This window comes from Taudactylus pleione, unplaced genomic scaffold, assembly GCF_031769625.1.
Source record: "Taudactylus pleione unplaced genomic scaffold, aTauple2 ptg001573l, whole genome shotgun sequence".
Lineage (NCBI taxonomy): Eukaryota > Metazoa > Chordata > Amphibia > Anura > Myobatrachidae > Taudactylus > Taudactylus pleione.
This window is the reverse complement of record NW_028285970.1, coordinates 4944870-4969144: the sequence shown is the minus strand read 5'-3', so window position 1 is coordinate 4969144 and position 24275 is coordinate 4944870. Positions and strand designations below refer to the sequence as shown.

Sequence of the window (24275 nt, the reverse complement as noted above, 5' to 3'; positions counted from 1 at the left end):
ACCCTGGCGCTGAAATGATTGGTTTGTTAAAGTGTGCATGTCCTGTTTATACAACATAAGGGTGGGTGGGAGGGCCCAAGGACAATTCCATCTTGCACCTCTTTTTTTTCTTTGCATTATGTACAGTTTGGGGCCTAGTTTTTCAATGCCATCCTGTCTGCCACTGCAGTTTCACGCCTAGATGGGTCACGTGTTTGTGCCGCCCACTTGTGTCGCTTAGCATAGTCATCCAGCTACCTCGGTGCAACCTTTTGGACATAAAAACACTATTGTGAGGTGTGAGGTGTTCAGAATAGACTGGAAATGAGTGGAAATTAAGGTTATTGAGGTTAATAATAGCATAGGAGCAGAAAAACCTACAAATTCTGTGATTTTAGCTGTTTTTATGCTTTTTTTCAAAAAAATACAGATCCAAAACACAAAACCCAGAACCCAAAACACGCAAGGGTGGTTTTGGCAAAACCAATCCAGATCCAAAACACGAAGAAAGATCCAGATCCAAAACCAAAACACAAAACACGAAAAGTGGCCGGTGCACACCCCTAATATATATATGCAGCAAACGTATATTTTATATATAACATACACATACACAGTATACACACACTAACACATATATACACACTAACACATGCAGACAGTGTCGGACTGGGGCATGAAAGGCCCACCAGGGGAGTGCAATAGTAGGGACCCGCTGAAGGGGCGTAACCATCTGTCAAAGTGGGTTTACCCAGTGAATAGGAAGGCGTGGCAATAATATGTACAAAGAGATGAAGAGTTTGGTCCCGGCAGCTAACACCATCTGAAGATGTCATTAGTCGCTGTAACCTTTGGGCTACAATTTGTAACATTTATTGGGAGAGGATTCCTCATTACGCATGCGCAGTAGCGTGCTGGGGGTCCCACTAAAGTAGTGAGGTGACCGCTAATGCGATCACTTCACTGCTAATACATTGTAGGGATGGGCTCCTGTCCGTTCATGTGTTTTTTTTTGTACATTCAGGCTGTAAATAATTTCTTATTATCGCAAATAGCAATGATTTTTCAAATAACAGGTCAAAGTGCTAATGTAGGTGTTAAGATATGTTATTTGTATAAAGTAAAGGAATTTGTAGTAAAAATATATACTGGCGGCCTGCTCCGAGCCTGAACTTGCATAGTTTTGCTAGGAGCCCTATGGGGCTGTGAGCACTTTTATGCAAATTCGGGCTGCCGTCAAGTGTGGCCGTTGTCGCTAAGACTCGCACCAGTATATACACATATACATACATAAAATAAATCCAAAGCCCGCACTCACATCAAAAACTTCATGTGCAATTGTTGGGGTGCAATCCTCAAACCAAAGAAATGGTCAAATATACATCCAGTTGTATTCCCCAATTATGGAAAATAACAGAGGGCACTCACCAGAGTTAAAAGTTCACGCTATTTTAAACAACATTGCCAAGTATTTTGTCGACGTTTCAGTCCCGAAGGACTTTCCTCAAGACTCCAGCATCATCATAAACATCATCCTTATGCAAGTGTTCACATTACCAGACAGTATACACTAATGTGATAAACAACCTCTATTTATACCCAAACCAATCAACCTTAATGCAACTCACCACCAGATCATACTGTTAGACATGATGCGGGACAGCCGCGAAAACCGGAAGTCACGTGACACAAGCCGGAAGTCACGTCACCCACCGCTGGGTAACCTAGCAACAGTTACTGCAACAAGAGCTAGCGTACATCGCGAGTGTAAATTACACTCTCCTACTGCAATAATGACCGCAGTGACTCGGAGATAACCCATTCTGATGCCACTGCTGTTCCGTTATGGCACATCCAAATAAACAGGTGATTGAATCGACGCGACTATATCTCAGGAAAAAAGGGGGCGGAGCTACATCAGTCTGATAGATACCACGTCTTATGTTTACATCACGTGGTACAATACATGTTGTCAGATATACACAAGCTGTCAGAACCTGACATACATATGTATAAATATATATATATATATATATAAATATACACACACACCTATACACACACATATATATGCATATACACATAGCGTTCCCTCTAGGTTGTTTTAGCAGGGCGCTGTGCCCTGCCCAAATTTTAAATTCTAAAATGCACCCTGCCCTTATGGAGAGCACCCTGGCGCCCCATTCATCTCATGCACCCCGACTCCCGATTAACTTGCACCCACCTACTTCATGCTGCTGCGCATTGTTTGTACAGACCCATGACAGTGTGCAATCTGATTCGCTGGCAGGTTGTCATAACAGCCACGGGGTGGAGCTTGGGTGTCTGGTTAGAGTGGCGCGGCACAGGGTCAGCAGGGATGGTGCACTGCTCCAACTTTAATGGTACCATCTCCAGGTGACTGTGTATGTACGTCTAGTGACCTCCTGCAGCAGCCCATGTCTTCTGGATTCAGTCAAGCCCAGATTACTTACTCTGCAGAGAATTCCTGAAAACATGAGGTGCTGGGGGAGGTGAACACCGGGAGTGGAATCTGCTGCTGCAGGCTAATAGGAAATGGGTATCTTTGCATAGTGACGGCCTACGCTGACCCTTCCCCAAAGTGCGAGTATAGGTGGGTGCCTGAGTGTTCCCGCTATGTACCAGCAATTGTCCCTACGCCATGTAGTGTTACCCATGTTCTATTTTAATGTCCCTGCTCACTGCAGACGATGACCATTCCCCATATTAATCACGAGTGTCTTCTTTCTGTGAACTAGGCTGGGCACACCCCCAGAGTGATGGGAAGTGGGCGCGCCACAACACCACACCCTTTTTTGGGCGCCTTCGACATGCGCAGATATGGCCTCCTAAGTGATCAGCACCCTGCCCTATAAAATTCCTAGAGTGAACACTACAAACACATATACTAAAACACACAGCAAAATCTCACACTCACAGCAGGAAGATTAGCATCAGATATTACACCGACCTATGGGGATGCAAGTGGTATTCTTCTGCTTGGCATGTCCCTTGTCCATACTTCTGTAGGCAGCTTAGCCTCTGCAGATCCATGTCATAATTTTAGTGCCCACTGCAGTCTCCAACTGCCAGCACCATTTGTTGGTGGAGAGGAGGACTGTGGGGGTAAAAGGTAGGCGCTTCGGCTACCCACAAGTAGGCGGAGCTTCGGCTATCCGTGAGTGGGTGGAGCCTCGGCCTCCCACGGGGCTTCAGATCAGATGGTTGTGGGCTGAATTGGCAGGGCCCAGGAGTCTGGAGCAGTGGAGTTCCTGCTCCAATGTTGTTAATTCAGCAGCGTATCCCCCCTTCGCGGTCCACTAAGTCCAGCCCCTTCTCAGAAAGGGGTGTGGCCACAACATAGTGGGGCCCACCGGGGAATTACCCGATTCCCGGGCAGCCCAGTCCGAGCCTGCATACACAGTATGCACACACTAACACATACTGCATATACAATAACACATATATACGCACAAACACATATATACACACTAACACATACATACACATAAAACCAGTACATATACACACTTACATGCAGGAGTTGCTGGTTGCTCATGAGGGAAGGCACCTTACATAATTAGGCCCCGTAATCCTGCGATTCGGGGGTGATATGGGAGCAGGTAGTGTAGTGTTGGCTCCGCCCCCACTTTGGCAGTGCACAAGACTTGGAGGCCCCTCTGTGTGTGGAGGCCCCAGGATGACCGCCCCTGTCCCCCCCCCCCTCTTAATCTGGCTTTGAGCATAAAAGAAAAATATTTGTCCCAGATTTTGCACAGTGGGCAACTGTATGCATTTGTAGTAGGGCTGTTTATAACCATATTGCTAAAATATGCAGTTATCCTGCATAGTAGGGATCACTATGGGCTGCCAAAATATGATATATGTGGTATGAAGATTATCTGCTTCTGTACTTGTACAGGCATTTTAAAAATACAATGGTAGCTTCTAATTTTAATCTTTTTACTTTATTTTAAACGTCTGGATCCTGGTGTGATATCCAGGATGAATTAGATGACATACAGGAAGTGACACAGGAGAGGACAAAGGGAGAAAGGTCCTGAAAGGAAGGTAAGTTTGTGTATAGTTGACATAGAGGTGGTAGCGAAATCCAAAGCAACTGGGGTGAGTTGAAAATAGGGAAAAAGTGGCAATGATTGGAGGTCTGGGAGAAGATGAATTCTTTGAAGTAGGATTGTTTCGCAAGTTAGAGCGCTGAGCTGTAGCTTTAGAGAATGAACTTGAAGTGCAGAAAGTTGGCATAAGAGTGCAACTTTCTCCACAGGCACTATGCAGAGAGAGAGCAATTTTGGAGAAAATGGGTCAGAGTAGAGTGTCAAGGATGGCGAAGAGACCATCGAAGATTGATGGCAACAGCTGGAGCAACTTAGTCAAGGACCATATTGACGGCCTGGTCATCAAAGAAGGCAGCTTGATCAAGATACGTGATGGTAGTAATGGGGAATTAGAATTACAATTAAATTAATCAAGGAATTACCTTTCAGAAAAAACTTCGACCTGATTATTATTATTTATTCTTAAGGCGCAGCAAAAAGTATCTTCCGCAGAACCATAAAGGGAATATACAAATGAATAGTTACATTTGACTAGGTAGGATGCGACAAGACTGCAAAAACAGCCAAGCAAAGGTGAGTTACAGGGAGTGAAAGGAAGTGCAGCACTGAATGAGCCTGTACCCAATAAAGAGTGAGCACACAGAGTCAGAATGATACTAGGTTACATGGGACAAGGAGTACTGGAAACAAGGATAGTGCTTGGGGTAAGCAAGAGGAAGGAGGGCCCCGTCCATTAACCTCAAGCAGAGGTGAACAGTTGGGAGAAGAGAAGGTCAAGGGAGAAGAGCATAGTGGAGATTTTGGAAGAGGGATGCTAGGCTTTGGGGTTTTTTTTGTAATATTCTTTGAAGTCTATTACCACGTGCTTTTGCATACATTTTTAACTGCAACTTTTTCTATTGTTTAACCCAAAGGTTTCCAAACTGGGTGCCGCAGAGCACTTGTAGGGGTGCCATGGATTGGTGGTCCAGTACCAAATCAAATTGTTTATGGTCAATGTGATAGGCAAAACCACTGATGCTGACTGCCAATCATAAAATATGTGGACAAAGTGAAGCGCAACCATGTCCATCACCAGGTAACTAATCCTAAGGGTGACAAGTAAGCATTATTTACTTAATTTATTTAAAAAAAAAATTCAATAAGAAACTTTTGACCTATGGGTGCTGTTAAAAAATGCTGATATTCAAGTGCGCAGTGATTCAAGAAAGTTTGAGAAACACTGATTTAACCCATTGAGGGCCGTATTCAATTAGATGTGAAAAGTCAGAATCCATGGAAGAAGTATCGCGGATGACGTCATTTCGCCAGCAAAAACTTATCTCAGTATTCAATTCCAAACACTTTTCGCCGGTGCAGAAAGTCAATGCATTGTAACCTGCAAAAAAGATTCACCTATGAATAGCAGTCGTAAAAAGTGCAGAATTGGGGTTTTGGGGAGCAAACTGCAGAAAACCACCCTGCATCCTTGGGACAGTCCCCCAAAGGTAAACTATGTAAAAAATGTTTAAAAAAAACTTTAGATCACCCCAAAAAACTACTTTAATTTTGGGGGCGAAAAAGACCAAATTTGGGGGACAAACTTAAAAAGTAGCGAAATAGACTCCAGGGGGGTCCCAAAGTATGCCCCAGGTGTTTTTAAGTTTGCAGGTGGTTGCGGCAGGTGGATTTTTAACGATTTTTAAAACTTCAATTTAGCAATTTTAAAATATGCTAGCACCCATTTTCATGTACCGCAATTTTGCTGGGAATACTTATTTTCACCAAAAAAAAGGGAAATGCTATTCCTCACCACTTATGCAAAGACGCTAAAGTGCAGCTATTGAGATCCATTAAGTACCCCAAATACCTTCAACAGGCCTATTCGGGGGTATCTATAGTAATCTCCAATGTCAGTGCATCTTTTGAGGGGGGTCAGGCTGATTACCCAAATCTGACAGTACTTTTCGCATATTACAGTTTCACCGGGTCCCGTTTTCGCAGATTTCTAATTGACTGTAGTGATAAGCAGGGACGAGCGCGATACTTTTCCGCATTGAAAACCAGCGATGTCTGTGAAAAGTGCACCAATGGAAAAGTACAGGACTTTTCAAGGCTAATTGAATATGCGCCTGAGTGTTGAGGACAGGTCTATAATATACATTAAAAATTCTGAAGATGATACCCACTTGCATTAAACTTAAAAAAGCAAAATATTTACTTACCTAGCCTCCATCAGTAATTACTATAAACAGAGAGTGGGGCAAAAGGCCAGGTAGTAATGTTGTCATAGGAGTGACCCGCGATGAGGTCAGAGGTGGTGGGACTTACCCTGCACTGCACAATTATCCTGGCATCCTGGCATATATATGGGGATACCAGCATTTGAAAGTGGAGTTTACCGCCGTTGTTGACACATACCACTAGAGAAAATGTTTAAGTTTTCCAGATTTTGACTAGGCTTCTAATATTTAGATCTATCCCATATTGTATCAATTAAAAAGAGGGTTCCCCCCCATATAATGCAGTAGGTTTTTTAGTTTTCAAAATGGAATGCCTTATTGGATTTCCATATTATTGCTTCATATCGGAAGTGTTTATTTCATTGAAAACTGTCTAAAAAAAAAGGTGCATTATAATTTGCAAGTGCAGATTTTAGTATGAAAACCTAAGTGTATAATACTGCTTTTTGCTGTTTTGTAAAGGTGCATTTAAATTTAGTTGACATTCTTGCGATTATAATAAAGAGCACTTTTTTTGGCAATTTTGGGTAGATTTTTTCTGTTTTAAAAAAAGTAATCAGACTAATATTGTTTATGGATAATTCAATGTCTTCTGGATAAAATTAAGGTATAATTCGAGTGGTTACTGCATAAAAATGTTCTGATATTAGTGTTATGTGACCAGTTCTAAAGTGCCAAATAGGCTCAGCAACAAGTGAGAAAACTATCAGTGATGAAGAGGTTGAAGACATAGGTTTGTCTTTACTTAAGGATAATGATTGCCTGCACTTCTTAAAGTTCTGGTGGAAAACTATATCCTTGTGAGCACAGATTAAATAGTTTAAATGGATTTGGACTACAGTCAGTAATCATGTTTTACATAATGTACAAAAAGGCAGCCCTTAACAAGTGTTTAACTCACACAAATGATCAGTTTTGGCATGCGGCATGTTTTACAAATATTACATTTTGGCATATTATTATTTCCACTTCTTCATGATCTACTAGACCCAAATTGTAGCATATGTAAGGTGAACATTTAACAGTTTAATTGTTTAAACTCTGTAATTGCTTGTGTGTTAAACTTATAATCTGTCCTTATGAGATAACTAAAAGATCAAATAGTTCAGTCAAAAAAACACAAAATCAATAGATCTATGGTAACTTTAATAACTTTACCTTTATCTAATACCCCTTTTCCACTAAAATTCCGGGTCTGACCCAGAGTTGGAACAGGGTTCCTATCCGGATCAGACCCGGAATTTAGCCGGCGCCGACTCGGGATATTCCCGAGTCGGTGCCGCTCACACCGCAGTCGGGTCTGTATAGACCCGGCTTTTCCGGCGTGAAAGTGGATGCTTTGAGATGACGTCATCTCCAAGCGCCACTGAAGCCGGACCAATCGGCCGGCTTGCGGCGCACTGCAGGTCATCAAGACCCGGAGTGCGCCGTACACACAGCAGGGTTTCACGGGTTACTCCCGTGTTAGACCCTGCTATTTACCTGGGTTGGATTGCCGGGTCACTTGACCCGGAGATCGAACCCTCACCCCTTTTACACCAAGGAGCTGCTCGGGTTAACCCTGCAATAACCCGGGTTTTAGCTCCGGTGTAAAAGGGGTATAATTGTGTTTTTTTTAACACACCTTCAGTAGGTCAGTAGGGGAATGTTTACTAAGCAGTGGATTACAAAACCCTCAATCTTTACAGATTTTGCCTGCCAGAGTTAAAAGAGAAATAATACCTAATGCAAAACAAGCCTGATTTTGCATTTACTACTATTGCCCTTTTAAATATGGCAGGCAAATCTGTGAAAATTTAGAGATTTGTAAATCCACTGCTAAGTAAATATGTGCCCTAGAATTTGAAGGCGGAAAGGCAATATGTTTTATAATTCTTTTCTAGATACAGTAGCAGTCCTATAACAGTAATCATTTGCACAGATTGATGCCCTTGTGGAAAGGGGATGACAGTGGAAATGGCCAGATTGTGCAGAAAAGTATAGGACTAGTCATTAGCTTAATTTGCATCAACTGGTGATTTGCAACTGATGCTCGTGTTTAGTGATAGAGATCAGAAAATAATTGCAAACTGTCACATTTTAGGTGATCACGAGGTGTGGAAATTGTTTTCAAGGAACCAGCAATAGGTATTATTATAACAAAAAGCAAAATAAAATATAGTTCATTTGCCCAGCACGAACCAGTAGTATAGCAAGTTAAGATCAAGTGAATACCTGCACTCGTGTAGGACTACCCTCACTGGAACTGTGGGACATTGGTAATGAATAGACTGTTCCACACTGGAAGCTCAAATGTAGAGATTATTTTGAGGGTTAATAGGATTTGGGCCAAGCTACGAATTTAGGATATGCGAAAAGTTATTACGAGGACCTGTAGCTTACTATTGGTCAATGTGGTGACATCTCCAAAGGCTGCATACAAAACCTAATGGGAGCCTAAAAGAAGGGTCACAAATTCCTCTCAGTGACCCTGGTAGCACCATACCCTATGCATGCTCAAGGCAGCTTCTTTCTTTCCATCATTTTGCGACTACAGAAGGACCAACCTTCCGTGTGCAGTAGCTATAAAAGGTTTTGTTAATGTGGAGCATTGTGCGATGACATCACTGCTGACCACTCTAATATTAAGCAACAGAATGTCTCCAATACCTATTAAACAGGTCATGTAAATCCTCTCATAGAGCAGGAAGGTTCAGCTCACATTTTTCACAGCACCCTTTAGAGATGTTATAGCCTGATATAGAAATAGGAATCCTTCCTGAATTTGTCTACTTAAAAGACAAAAACACACTAGCGTTCAGAGATGTACGCTGTATATACAGCATCTGAGTCTTTGGACACAGCTACTGTGTGTAAATATGTTAATGTTGTAGGAGGTAACTTGTGTAAAAAGACAACTCCTGCAGGCTCCTGTAATCTGCTGCTGCACCCGAGGACACAGCATCGGATCATCTGTGACAACAATGGCCATCTGAGTAACCCTCAGGTTATGCTGGATTGCCAGTGTTACCACTCTGCCGGAGCCAGTGAAGCTGCTTCGGAAGGTGCACCCGCTTACCTCGACGCGCCCTGAAAACAGGGCCGACGCTCCAGTTTTCAAGAATGCTGGCCATCTACACCCCTTACCCGCCCCCCAAATGGCTGCAGCATCTCAATCATGTGCTTCTTAGCAGGGACTGTGACCAGTACAGATCCTTCACATGCGCCCATCGTTGAACATTGGAGTTGTGCGTATGCCATCGGGTTAACGTACAACTCTGAATCAGGCCCACTGTTTAACCATTGAGACAAAAAATTTATTCCAAGGCTCATTTCCAAGGTTGTAAAGGTTGCTCAGTCCTTAAGTACCTGCAGCAATGTATGTATTTTAGATGGGGAAGTGATATTTTAAGTATCGGTATTTATTCTGTAAGATGAAAAATTTGTATGGTGTTTAAGTAGGCAAAATCCTCCTGAATGGTGTTGCACTTTGATGCGACTCTGTGAAGGAATAACCAGGCAACACTGTACCTGTAGAATGATAGCAGCAAGTCTTTTACCCGTGTCCTATGTACTACAATAAGTGTGTACCTTCTGTGTTTTTAGTAGGTTATCTCCATAGTTGCTGCTACTTCTTCCCCCTGTTTGCGCCCAGTACAGTACACATAATAGCAGTAAAATCAAACACAGCTAACACAAAGATCAGCTAAAGAGGCTGATACTGCAGGCTCCTGCGCTTCTCTAACCCAGCCCCAGCCAACACCATATTATGTAGATGATATGGGTTCACCAAATCAGATTCCTCCTCACATCTTTATAACCTGCTCTACTCATAAATGTGCTCTAAACCATTCTGTGCTTAAAGTAATAAAATGCACAAAATGCATGTAGAGCCCAGAAGCAGCATCATCTGTCTATATGTTTGGTTACGTACTTCAAGAAATTGTCCATCTACAACAAAAAAACAACAAAAAACAATATTTGAAGTTCCAGCATTAAACCTATCATTTAAACGTACTGAGACTTTTGACAGATAGAATTATCTCATGGTTTCAATAATCTTAGAGAACGCAAAGACTCATCCCTCAGCAAACATGCCAAAACACCATCTGGAATTCTGCCATCATCTCTTAATAATGTGATGAAAACACTTTACCCTCAAACAAAAATAAAAACACAAACTGACGATTACGCCACAATAGAGCTCTTATGAAATACAAGGGAGAATGATTTGTTTAAAAAAAAAAAAAAAGAAAGAATTAAATAAATCCAGAAACCACATGAAGAACATCAGTGAAACTCAACTGGGGTCAATTCCAGAAAACTCTGTTGTCCATATGTGATGTGAAATATTAGAATTAATGAGAACCAGAGGTTTCACTAAAACGTTTACTGGCCCTGCCAAAACAACCTTTAAAGGGATTACTAGAAATGGTCAGCATTACATACAGTGTACCGTACAGGCTACATGCTTTACATAGCAGAGGTGACTTCATCCACAGCTGACTGCTGTCTCCAATTGAGCAGAGTAAATTTCCAGAATGTGCCTGTAGCTCTGACAGGGTCTGTGTTTCTGCTGCCAAGTTGTAGGAAATTGGAGTAACATTTTGGCTAAATAGCAAAATACCATAGTAGTTGAAGGAACCGTTGTCACACCCAGAATTAGAGCATACTGTATGTCCCAGAGTGATTTGCTGTGTGGGGCCATTATTTTTGTTTATTCAATGCCTCAAATTCAAGCAAATGTGCTAAGATTGTTTCAAACAGGTTGAAATCACTTGAGTCGGAGACAATAGAGGTTATTTACAGTTCAAATTAGGGATGTGCAGGCTCGGTTTTACTCGGATTTACTCGGTTCTTATCGCCACTTTACCGCAAATTCGGATTTGTTATATTGGCTACCCAAAACACATGATAGGCGATAGCCAATAAAATGCCGTTTAAAGATCCGAGTAAATCCGAGTAAAACCGAACCCGCTCACCCCTAGTTCAAATATGCAGTAAAGTTACCATTTATCAGTTAGCTTTAATTGATTTAATGTTAGCTGCACTAAAATCAAATGTCTGATTTGTTGCTATAGGTTACAGCACACTTGAACTTTGCTAATAAATTAACCCTAATATTTATTTTTACAGTCATTTAAATATATACAGGGAATTCAATTAGGTGCAATAAGCCGCTTTTTCGCGAAAAAAATCTTATCGTGCAAATTTATACTTATCGCGCCACCCTATTAGCTGCAGTTTTCGACATAATTTTTTAGCAAATTAGGTTTCACCACCTCCTGAGCAGGTGAAAAGTTGGGAAAAATTCCTATTTCAAGGTAAAAATGTTGGTACTTGGTTCAGAACCACTCGGACACCCGCCTTAATGACTAATTAGGCAAAAATAAGTTTTCAATTAGCTTACTTTTTGTCATTTTTGGGGTGAAAAGTGCAACGTGCAGGAAAATGTGGTCATTGATGTGTGACAGGTATATGCGGTGCTATATGCATGGGACCTGTGTTTTTAAGAGTGCAGGTGGGTATTCTGAAGGTCTTTAAATGACATAAATATATACTTATAGGCATTTGTATGCAGCCCCCATTTAAGTAAAACATGGGGATATCCCGGAAAGGGATTTAACATAGGCGTCGAAATACCGACGCCTATGTTAATCCCGATGCCAGAATGCAGAGGACGCCGGACCTATTGTCCTCTCTGCCGGGTAAATATATGCTTAGCCCGGGATGGGGGGGTTAGCTTTAGGGACCACCGGGGGACTTAGGGTTAGGCATCCCCCTCAGGGAAGGTTAGGGTTAGGCTAGGGGAAGGGGAGGTTAGGGTTAGGCACCCCCGGGAGGGTTAGGTTTTATTGTGTGGGGAGGGGGGTTAGGTTTAGGCACCCAAGGGGAGGGGAGATTAAGGTTAGGCACGCCTAAGGGAGTGTTAGGCGGGGGAGGGGGGAGGGTTAGGGTACTTACCTCGAGGTGTCGGGATTTCGACCCAGCGAGCAGCCACTGTCGGTATTTGATCCGGTGGCTAAACATCCGCCGGCATTACATACCGATTCCAAAACATGTATTTTTCAAAAAAACACTAGCTTTATTTGCCTGATTTAGAAAAATGCATATAACAGCCAGATGGCATTCTCACCATTTAAGAACCCAAATACTTTTATTAGGGCCACTAATACACTTCAATGTTGTTAACCTATATCACTTTGCCTTTTTTTGGGGTATAGGCAGATTTCCCCATTCCCACCTCTACTTATCGCGGGTAAAACCAGGAAGAATTTTCATGTGAATGCCACATTGCGACTTATGGTATTGAATTACGGGAAAAACGGCTGCGCGCATAGACCTGATAAGCGAAATTCGCATGCGAAGGGTGCAAACAATGAGCGCACAAGAAATTATCACATTATCCCGGCTAATTGAATTTCCCCAGTAAGTTTTATATCATACATTGTTTGCTCTTCCTATCCTTATTTAAACCTACCACTAGTGTGTACACTCCCCTGTACGTATTTCACAACTTTCAACTAACCTCAGTGATCTACTGAAAGGATTTTAACTGGAGTTTGGAATGGGAACAAGTGACATATTAGCTACACAGCTAATTTCAACCAGCTTTATCACCCAGATGTTCTGGGAACAGCTCACCAATGTCCCACATCATCATGCAAACACAGCATTCAGTATATGGCAAACTATACATTAACAGGTGGCCTCATCCAAAAAAGTAAAGAAATGCAGCTATGAATAAGAGAGCTGTAACCGGTCACTTAGCTGGTGCTAGTTTTGTGTATTGATATCAAATAGCAAAGGCAATTTACTAACATGGCATATCTAAATAAAAGTTTTATCATGTTCACAATGGCTTATGACATAATAATGCTAATGTGCACAGCAATCAGATGATTTTGCATTTTTTTTATAATGCTCAACATCCACTGCACACTTGATAACTTGGTGCAAAAGAGTCCAATAATGCCGCAGCAATGTATAAGAAATGTGCCTCCGTTAGTATCCATTAATCGATCAAACCATAATATCTGTAATTTATTAATACTAAGCATATTTGGTGGTGAAGAAAGTTAAATATTTTTTCTCTCATTTTGCTGCAGTACTTTGCCTGTGACTTCAATTCCCCATACATAGCAGATATTCAAGTATATTGTAAAACCTGAAACTAATTTATCCTGTTCTCAGAGGGAAGAATGAACTGTACAGTGAATCGATTCAGTCTACCCTAAATTACCAGATACAGGTTTTCATATTTACAAAGTTGCAACCTTCTAGAAATTATGAAGAGCAAATTTTCCTGCACTGTATTGCTATTTTGGTTAAAACATTCAAATACATTTTGCAGTGTCATCCACATAGGTCCATAAATCCGGTGACCCACAGCTGACAATAACTAAGGTGGGTATCACTGGCTTCCTCTGATCATAGCTTTGCTTGTGTAAACCTATTTAACAAGGACCACCCGCCTCAATTAATAGAAAAAAAACACTGCAGGAAAAAATTTTTAAGTAAATATTTTTTTCACTTTAAAAAAGCATAAAAAAATATACTCAAATAATAGTTTTTTTTATTTAATAACAATTTCAAGATTTTTTATTTCTATTCTTTATTGAAACTACAAATGGAAGCCAAAGTCCTTGCATCCAATACACTGCAGGTGTCACAAGTCACATATGCACAGCCAAGACTAGGGGGTAAATTTACTAAGAATCGTGTTTGGGCGAGATTTCATTCTCATGCGAGTTTAGCCTATTGTCCCGACTCACAAATTCACTAAGGGCAAACACGTGCGAACTTGCAGGAAACGAACATCAAAACTCGCACAAACTTAAAAAAACACATCCAAATATACCATTGGCCAAACTTGCAAGTACTTTCCGTAGGAAACAATACAACACGCAAATTTAGAATCGAGTTTTGAAACACGTACAGGAAATTACCAAACTCGTACCAAAATAGACTTTTCAAGTAGACTACTTCCTGAGGTGAGTGTTTGCAATGCATGTGTTCACAGGTGTTTTAAGTTGCATTTAGTTGGAACACAATGATAATGCCTATAAAAGGGGCTAAATCAGCTGCATTGATTTGTGTTAAGCAGAGTGGCAGAATATACTGCCAGTGCTGTACACTGCATGTGGCTGGGATTTCAGTGGCTCTACCACTGTGTTTGAAGGACCATGGAGCAGTGGCGGATTTTACCTAGGGGCTGTGAGGCTGCAGCCCCCCCCCCCGTAAAATCCTCCACTTCAGTGAGCCAGTGCAGTCCGTGACTGCACTGGCTACACTGTGACTGGAGGTGGCTTCCTATTGGAAGCGCCACCTGCCAGTCACACACAGGACAGGTAGCCGCAGGGGGAGGTGTCTCCTCCCCCTGGGACTGCCATAAGCAGAGAGAGGTGGAAGCCACTGCTCTGCCTTTCAGGCAGCCCTACAGGGCTTCTCAGGGCTGCTACCAATGCAGCCCCGAAAAGCTGGTCCAGTGTTATGCTCATGCGCGGTGCTGCCGCCGCTCATGTGCAAGTCCCAGTGCCTGACATTCATTATGCAGGTGCCAGGACCAGAAGCAGCGGCAGCCCCCCTCAGGTAAGAGGGCAGGAGCTGCTGCTGCCAAGGAGTAAGAAACTGAGCAGGCTCATGAGGTATTGCAGGTACCACAAAGTCTGTGCAGGCCACGATTTTTTTAGGAGACGTTTGAACTTGAACACATTGGCGATGGCGAAGTATACAGATATTCGGACTTAACCGTAACAACATATTCCATCTGTATGACCAAGTCAAACTGGACCTAGACCCTGACACAGAACGTTCCCACTCTGTCCAGACCTGCATAAGCTTCTGGCTGTGTTGCACTTTCTGGCTACTGGTAATTTACAGTCTGTGACCGGTAGAATTCTCGGGATATCCCAGCCAACATTCTCATGGTACCTAACTCAGGTAATTGCGGCATTTCAGCCACTAATGGATACTTGCATCTACTTCCCTAGCCAGGAGTCACAGTGGCATGCAGTCAGGGTATCTTTTTATAGCATTGCGGGCGGTGCCTAATGTCCTGGGTGATATTGACTGCACCCACAACTGCTGCCCAAATGACATGCTTGCGGCGGGTTGATGTGCTGGCAGCCTTTCGTCCAAGCAGCAGGTCAGGTGGGATTTCAGGACCTCCTGCAGAAGGGCCAAGTTCTCCTTCACAGAGAATTTCACATTACTCCCCATCTTGGTCTTGCTTCTCTGCCTGGGCACCTCATCACTACTGTCTGTACTGCTCAATAGGGCCGTTTGTGGTATTTTTATATGGTTGGACAGTGTGTACATGACATGTGATCTGCTCAACCAATCAGAACATGTTTTCTAGGATGATGCATGCATTCTCGTGCATGTTTTACTAACACATCTATACTCGTGTGTATTTATCATTGCACATCTTTTGAAAATATGTTGACATTTGCATGCATGTTTGGTCTTGCACGTATTTTGCCTAAACCTCACCATCAAAAAACACAATTTTGCAAAAACACGCCTCTTGGTAAATTTGCGAGTTTGGTCTGGGAAAACTGAAAACTCGTGTGTGTTCATGGGAACCTGTTCGAGTTTAATCTAGCCTAAACACGATTCTTGGTAGATTTACCCCTAAGACTGGCTGGCAGAGTGGTAGGTTCAGTTTGTCACCTTGATAATTCGTGATAGAAAATCAGCCCTGCATATTCTTAAATAGGCCCCTAAGATTAAAATGCTGAAAATAAACATTGTCTCAGAGACACATCCATTAGTTCAATTAAACTAAACTATAGTCACATTAACCTATTTATACTGTATGCAATATAATATTGCAGTGCTTCTCAAACCCAGTCTTCATAGAACCCTAAAGCTGGGTACACATCTGGTGGATGGGTAGGGCGTTTGGCCGATCCGCCGACCGACCTATGTAACAACTGGTAAGTGCATACACTCCTTCTAATAGTTCGTCCGATGTTCCTGTGTTGTCTGTGCTGATATCACAACTGGGTGGACATTTAATTTTGCCCATCCAGTTGAGCAGTCAGTCATCGGTGGGTCCCTGCTGCAAATATACGGCCACTTGGCAGGTCGCCCATACACACAGTCAGATGTACCAATATATCTGCAAGATTTATCGGCATTGGCTGAGATACTGGGCAGATGCAATATGTCTGTGAACGACGTCGTTCACAGACATATCGACTGTACATACCCGGCGATGCACTACAAATATATATCGCCCATTCAAGGGAATGGCTGATATATCTTTCAGTGTGTACCCAACTTAACAGTGCATGTTTTCCAGATCATCTAGCTGGAAAACAGGTATGTTAATTAACTAACACAATATATCTACAGGTGATACTAATTATTCCTGAGGATACCTTGATAACACGCACTGTTAAGGCACACATCCACTAGCAGACTTTTAAATGGCTGCACGATTATGACATTATCATCATGCAGTCGTTTCACAGTCTGTGCTGTGCCTACACTAAACGATCAGTTGCTCAGTGTAGGCACATCAATCATCCCCTAACATGCTCAACCTGACATTATCGTCAAGAGCTTAAAGGGGTGCTGGTAACACCATTAACAGAATTATTCAACCAGTCACTAGCTACTAGAGTAATTCCAGAGGACTGGAAAAGAGAAAAAGTTGTTCCACTGCACAAAAGCGGGAAGCAAGGAAGAGGCAAGCAACTACCGACCAGTGAGCCTTACATCATTAGTAGGAAAAATTATGGAAACACTCTTAAAAGACAGAGTCGTAGATTATCTCAAATCCAGCAATTTGCAGGATCCCAACAGCATGGATTTACTGGGGGGAGAACATGTCAAACAAATCTTATTGACTTTTTTGACTGGGTGACTAAAGAAATAGATAAAGGGGTTTATCTAGACTTTAGTAAGGCTTTTGACAGTGTTCCACATCGCAGGTTCTTAAATAAACTGGAAAGCATGGGATTGGATACAAACATAGTTCAATGGATAAGATCAAGGCTGCAGGATAGGAAACAAAGAGTTGTAGTAAACGGAGTGCAGTCTCAAGAGGGAAATGTTACCAGTGTAGTACCTCAGGGATCTGTACTTGGACCAGTGCTTTTTAATATGTTTGTTTGTGACATTGCAAATGGTATTGAAAGGAAACTATGCTTTTTTGCACATGACATAAAGGTATACAACAGGGTAAACACACCAGGAGGGGTAATACAAATGATTGATGATCTAGGTAGACTAGATCATGCACTTGGGTCTCAAAAATCCAAAGGCTAAATATAGTATTAATGGCACTATACTGGAAAGTACTGAAGAGGAAGGGATCTAGGAGTCACTATTTCAGGTGACTTAAAGGCAAGCAAACATTGTAACAAAGCAATGAGGAAGGCAAGTCAGATGCTTGGTTGCATGGGGAGAGGAATCAGTAGCAGAAAGAAAGAAGTGATAATAGCACTGTATAGGTCATTGGTACGTCCTCATCTCAAATACTGTGTTCAGTTCTGAAGGCCATATCTCCAGAAGGATATTAATACATTAGAGACTGTACAAAGAAGGGCAATTAAAATGGAGCAAGGTCTACACCACAAACCGTACCAGGAAAGACCATAAGATCTTAATATGTATAGTTTGGAGCAGAGAAGAGAAAGGGGGGACATAATAGAAACGTTCAAATATATAAAGGGTTTTAACAAGGTAAAGGAAGGAGACATTCTTCAAAAAAAGAGAAGTATTAGAACAAGAGGACATGTTCTAAAACTGGAGGGTGGTAGGTTCAGGGGAAATTTGAGGAAAATTACTTCACAGAAAGGGTAGTGGACAAGTGGAATAGCCTCCCATCAGAGGTGGTAGAGGCTAAGACAGTAGAGCAATTTAAACATGCATGGGATAGACATAAGGCTATCCTTTAGAAGTAAGGATCAATAAGGGTTGAGGTAACAATATGTTTAAAAATAGGGCAGACTAGATGGGCCAAGTGGTTCTTATCTGCCGTCATATTCTATGTTTCTATGTTCGGGCGATGATTGATGTCAGAAATGACCAGTGGGAGCGTGCATCGCTGGTCGTTTCCAAAATTAATGTGCCCGATTCATGAGCGATTGAACAATAATGATATCATTCAATCGCTCATAGAAATCGGCAAGTGGATGTGCGCCTTTAGGGTTCCATGAGGACCGAGTTTGAGAAACACTGTGATAATGTAATGAAGTGTCATATACACACGAGAGAGAATTGCCTTGATAGTTATTAATACATGAGAAGGTCTCACTTTCATTATAAAATAGAATGGAATTCAAATACAAATCATCACTCCTGTAGTAGTTCAAACGGAAATGTCAGTTAAGTAATGTGATGTCATAGTATAGAGCTGAAACAGTAATGATTTAAATAGCTGGATGTGTCAATATGCAATCAGTAGGTTAGAGTCAGCTAGATACTGCTGCTGATAGTTATCATCATCATTGCATATTGTTACACCTGTCATCCAGTACTTTACTCTGTTTACACTTGCTTGCACCTGCAAGCCCTGTTCCACTTCTCTAGGTGTAAGGGTGAGTAATTTAGTGATATTCAAACATCTATATACGGATGTATGCATGTGCAGTAAAGGAATGTGTACATCCAGCTTCAACTTATTCAGAGTTGGATAAAAACATTGCATTTTACAACCTATTCTGAGTTGGCCGTATAAGAGAAGTGCGACCTACTCTCCATAGGCAGCAGTTGTTCCTTCCTCCCCATGCACATAACAGGAGCAGAAGTGGCAGCAATATGACAGGAGGTGTGGCTTCACTGTGAGTACAAAAGATACATACACAATGCATATGCCTTACAATTGGTTGGAGCATTTAAAATTCAAATCAACATAAATATAATCTAAACAAACTATATTCTAGTATAATAAGCATTCATTAATTTGTAATATTGCTTTTAAATATAGCACTTTAACTAAATTTGTATTACTTTAACTTAATTTGCATTAATGGATGTAACTTAGATCCATTAGACCAGTAGTTCTCAGCTCCAAGTACCCCTAATAGGTCATATTTTGAGGATCACTGTCTGTGGCTGCATCAATAAAGAAATATACAAAACATGACCTGTTGGTGGCACTTGAGGGCTGGAGTTGAGACCAATTAGACACCACCTGTGACCATTAACATCATCATCATCTGCACCAAGGGTGAAACAAATACATGTCCAGACCCTCCAGACAGGTGTGTAAACAACTTTTTGACATCCGCAATTTATGTCAACACACCCTCAGCATACCCTTAATTTACTTTAGACCATACTTGCCTACTCCCTCAGGACTGCAGGGAGACCCCCGAAAATCGGATGCAGCTCCCGCCACCCCGCAAGAGTAAGCAAGTCCCTTGGAATGGCGGCCGGCAACCCCCCCCCGCGCGCGATCAACGCGAATGTGGGCGGGCCGTGGGTGCAATGACACAATTTGTGCTGAATCGCGTCATCGTAGCTCCACCCCCTGCTTAATAATGCCGGTAATATTGGCATTATAAAGTGGGGGCGGGGCCATGATGACCAAATCGCGGTGACACGCCGCTGCTCCGCCTGCTTAAACCGTCCCCACCCTCCCTGCTGCACCGACCTGGCAGCCCTCTCCCACGGTCTTCCCAAATGTTGGTAACTATGTTTTAGACACGTCAAAACGCTCCCTTCAATCCCTGTCCTGGTCCCCTTGTTGGAAGCAGTGGCAAGTGCAACTTGCCAGGAAAAAAAGAGGAGCATCTAATTTTTTATTATGTCTAAAAGATGACTTACTTGTTCTCATTGCTTGCATCATATCTAGGCATAGGATCATAGTCATTTCCATTAATATCAGTGCTGGCCAGGGGATCCTGCACCCCAAAAAAGGAGAAACATTAAGTTAATCATAGGACCATTATTAAGTCGTTATCATACAAGCATATATAAAAGATAAAAGATGTACTTCTATGTATAATTAGGCACCCTGTACTACTTGTGCATTAATGATTAATCAGCAACTGACTTGTTATGCATTATGTGTAAAAAGTCTGATAATCATAATATTACTGTGACCATTGTTTGGTATTTGCTGCAAAACATAATTCATACAGTGTTGACAAAATGAATACATTTCAGTATCTGTATGGTTACTCTGCACAGGTCGTTGACTTGGCTAGTCTACTTCTGCTTATAATTAAGAGATTTTATTACAAACTAGTTGAAGTACCCAGCATTGTCCGGGTTTAAATCTTCAAGTTATTAAGTTAGGCATCCCAGACCAATTGCCACCCCTCTATGAGGTCCAGAACAGGCTCCCTGGGTCAAAGTGCTGCCCAGCATACACCAATGGAAGTTCTGACCAGGACCTCAACCCCCTAGTATGTCTTCTGGAATCCTATATTACCAATGATGGACAAAAGTCCTTAAAAGATGATGTTTGTCCATGAAAGTTTAAGTTTTGCCTCTTTCTGAGATCTGAAACTGAGGGCCATATTCAATTTGAGGCGAAAACCCGTTATCGGCGATAAATTATCGGCGATGACGTCATTTTCGCCTATTGTCATTATGCCCTTATTCAATTACAAAGACTTTTCGCATGGGGATAAATTTTCTCCAGCCTTTAGCTTGCGAAAAAAAGTGCAGAATTGGGGTTTAGGGGTGCAGGCTTAAAAAAAATAGCCTGCACCCCTGGAAATGTCCCCTAAAAATGATGTTTGTAAAAAAAAAGTTTAACAAAAAAAATAGGGGCACCCCAAAAAAATATTTCAAATTTTGGAGTTAAACTTGTAAAATAGATAAATTCAATCCCGAGGGGTTCCAAAGTATGCGGCAGGTGTTTTCTTCATTGCGGGTAGTAGCGGCAGGTGCATTTTTGAAGAATTATTAAAAATCATTTTAGGGACTTAAAAATATGCTTGCACTCATTTTCATGTACCCCAAATTTGATGGCAATAGTTACTTTTCCCCCCAAAAATTGCTAAATGCTCTTCTGCATCACCTTCTTCAAAGCCGCATTTATGCACCTGCCGTGGCTATTTAAAAACCCGACTTCCCTTCAGTAGGCAAAAACGGGGGTACCCATAGTGATCCCCCATGTCGGGGCCAAGGATGAGTTCCCGAAAATTCCCGTTTTCTTTTCGCCGCTTCCAATTTCGCTGGATCCCGTTTTCGCGTCCTTTCAAATTGAATACGGGGAATATCGGGCACGCGCGTGATACTTTTCCACCTGGAAAACAGGCGAAGGAGGCGAAAAGTAAAGCAGGCGAAAAGTCTGGACTTTTCGCCTCAAATTGAATACGGGCCTTAATGGGAAAGATCAGAATTTGGCAGGAAAATCCGAATAGATCCGAGCCTACACATTTCTAGTATCTATCTATCTATCTATCTATCTATCTATCTATCTATCTATCTATCTATCAGCACCAACATTTCAATGTTATTTACAACATTTTGTCATTCGTCATTGTAAATAACGCTGAAATGTTGGTTTACTTTGCTGCAAGTCCGTAGTTTCCTGCACTGAGTGCCGCATAGTGTATGGTGAATTTTGAACTATATTCCACTGAGGAGTTTTCTCGAAAGGACATCTGCATTATTAATATGTATACATCTGAGAGGACTACATGGTTAACATGGGGGCAGCATGATGCAGTGGCAAACGCAGGATTTCTAGAGGGGGGTTTCCAAATGCTTGATTTTAGAGCAAGTGTGGCCAGTCCATGAAGAAGGCAGAATTATTACTTATCCAGCTTTAATATGCGTCATACAATGTGTATTGTGTGTCATAAATCCAGCATATACAGGATCACAGTAAGTCATTTGGTGCGGCAGTAAGCCATCCTGCCTGAGCTGAATGTTTTTATTTTAGATGTGAGCACCATTCCAGAGCATGGGAGCAAGTCCGGGAGCATGGAGGAGCAGCAGAAGAACCTAGCACTTCCCTGGACAAATATGTACATATTGGGCTCTATAGCAGTGCATCCATAACAGTGCATGTTTTCCAGATCTCCTAGTTGGTGCACAGGTTATTTATTACTGGCTGATACATGTTAAAAGATCCATAGGTGGTGCTAATTATTTCATTTGTGATACTGAGAAGAACATGTAGCACTACAAAAATTATATTATATTATTATTTCTACTGTGGTCATGGTATGTGCTGGGGAGGAAGGTTTCCAGGCAGACGGAAACCCCCCCTGCGTTTGCCTATGTAATGGCAGAATGGTTACCATTGATGCCTTACATCACTGTGGTCACAAGTTACATTATCATCCAGAACCTTTGATTTTGTTTGTCCTCCTTATCTTAGCATGGATTTTCTCATACATTCCAAAAGCATACAGGCACAGTAGGTTAAGTGGAGTCTGACAAAAATGCAATGTTCTCTGTACTGTTCTGTGAAAATGGTGTAGATTCATAAACTATAACAATAATTTTAATCCTAATGAAATATAGGATAACGTACAGTCAGGTGCATAAATATTGGGACATTGACAGAATTTTCATATTTTGGCCTCTATTCACCACCACAATGGCTTTGAAATGAAACAAACAAGATGTGCTTTAACTGCAGACTTTCAGATTTAATTTGAGGGTAATTACATCCAAATCAGGTGAGCAGTGTAGGAATTACAACGGTTTCTATATGTGCCTCCCACTTTTTAAGTGGCCAAAAGTAGTGGGACAAACTAAACAATCCTAAATCTAACTTTCACTTTTGAATACTTTGTTGCAAATCCTTTGCAGGCAATTACAGCCTGAAGTCTGGAACGCATAGACATCACCAGACGCTGGGTTTCATCCCTGGTGATGCTCTGCCAGACCTCTACTGCAAATGTCTTCAGTTCCTGCTTGTTCTTGGGGCATTTTCCCTTCAGTTTTGTCTTCATCAAGTGAAATGCATGCTCAATCGGATTCAGGTCAGGGGATTGACTTGGCCATTGCATAATATTCCACTTTTTAGCCTTATAAAACTCTTTGGTTGCTTTTGCAGTAACCTTTCGGTCATTGTCCATCTGCACTGTGAAGCGCCGTCCAATGAGTTCTGAAGCATTTGACTGAATATGAGCATATAATATTGCCCAAAACACTTCAGAATTCATTCTGCTGCTTTTGTCAGCAGTCACATCATCAATAAATACAAGAGAACCAGTTCCATTGGCAGCCATACATGCCCACGCCATGACACTACCACCACCATGCTTCACTGATGAGGTGGTATGTTTTGGATCATGAGCAGTTCCTTTCCTTCTCCATACTCTTCTCTTCCCATCACTCTGGTACAAGTTGATCTTTGTCTCATCTGTCCATAGGATGTTGTTCCAGAACTGTAACGGCTTTTTTAGATGTTGTTTGGCAAACTCTAATCTGGTCTTCCTGTTTTTGAGGCTCACCAATGGCTTACATCTTGTTGTGAACCGTCTATATTCACTCTTGTGAAGTCTTCTCTTGATTGTTGACTTTGACACATATACACCTACCTCCTGGAGAGTGTTCTTGATTTGGCCAACTGTTGTGAAGGGGTTTTTCTTCACCAGGGAAATAATTCTTCTGTCATCCACCACAGTTGTTTTCCGTGGTCTTCCGGGTCTTTTGGTGTTGCTGAGCTCTCCGGTGCATTCTCTCTTTTTAAGAATGTTCCAAACAGTTGATTTGGCCCCACCTAATGTTTTTGATATCTCTCTGATGGGTTTGTTTTGATTTTTCAGCCTAATGATGGCTTGCTTCACTGATAGTGACAGCTCTTTGGATATCATATTGAGAGCCGACAGCAACTGAATCCAAATGCAAATGTCACACCTAGAATCAACTCCAGACCTTTTACCTGCTTAATTGATAATGAAATAACGAAGGAATAGCCCACACCTGTCCATGAAATAGCTTTTGAGTTGATAGTCTCATTACTTTTGGCCCCTTAAAAAGTGGGAGGCACATATAGAAACCATTGTAATTCCTACACCGTTCACCTCATTTGGGTGTAGTTACCCTCAAATTAAATCTGAAAGTCTGAAGTTAAAGCACATCTTGT

General features: G+C 41.8%; 1 protein-coding gene across 2 annotated transcripts in view; it reads right to left on the bottom strand.

Annotated features, from left to right (window-relative positions):
• Positions 1 to 24275, bottom strand: part of PCSK5 (proprotein convertase subtilisin/kexin type 5) — a 622474-nt gene that overhangs the window by 401199 nt on the left and 197000 nt on the right. For both annotated transcript variants that reach the window (XM_088464067.1, XM_088464068.1), the window contains exon 5: positions 20042 to 20118. In XM_088464067.1, coding sequence (XP_088320193.1) covers positions 20042 to 20118 — 77 coding nt within the window. The remainder of the gene's footprint in view (positions 1 to 20041; positions 20119 to 24275) is intronic.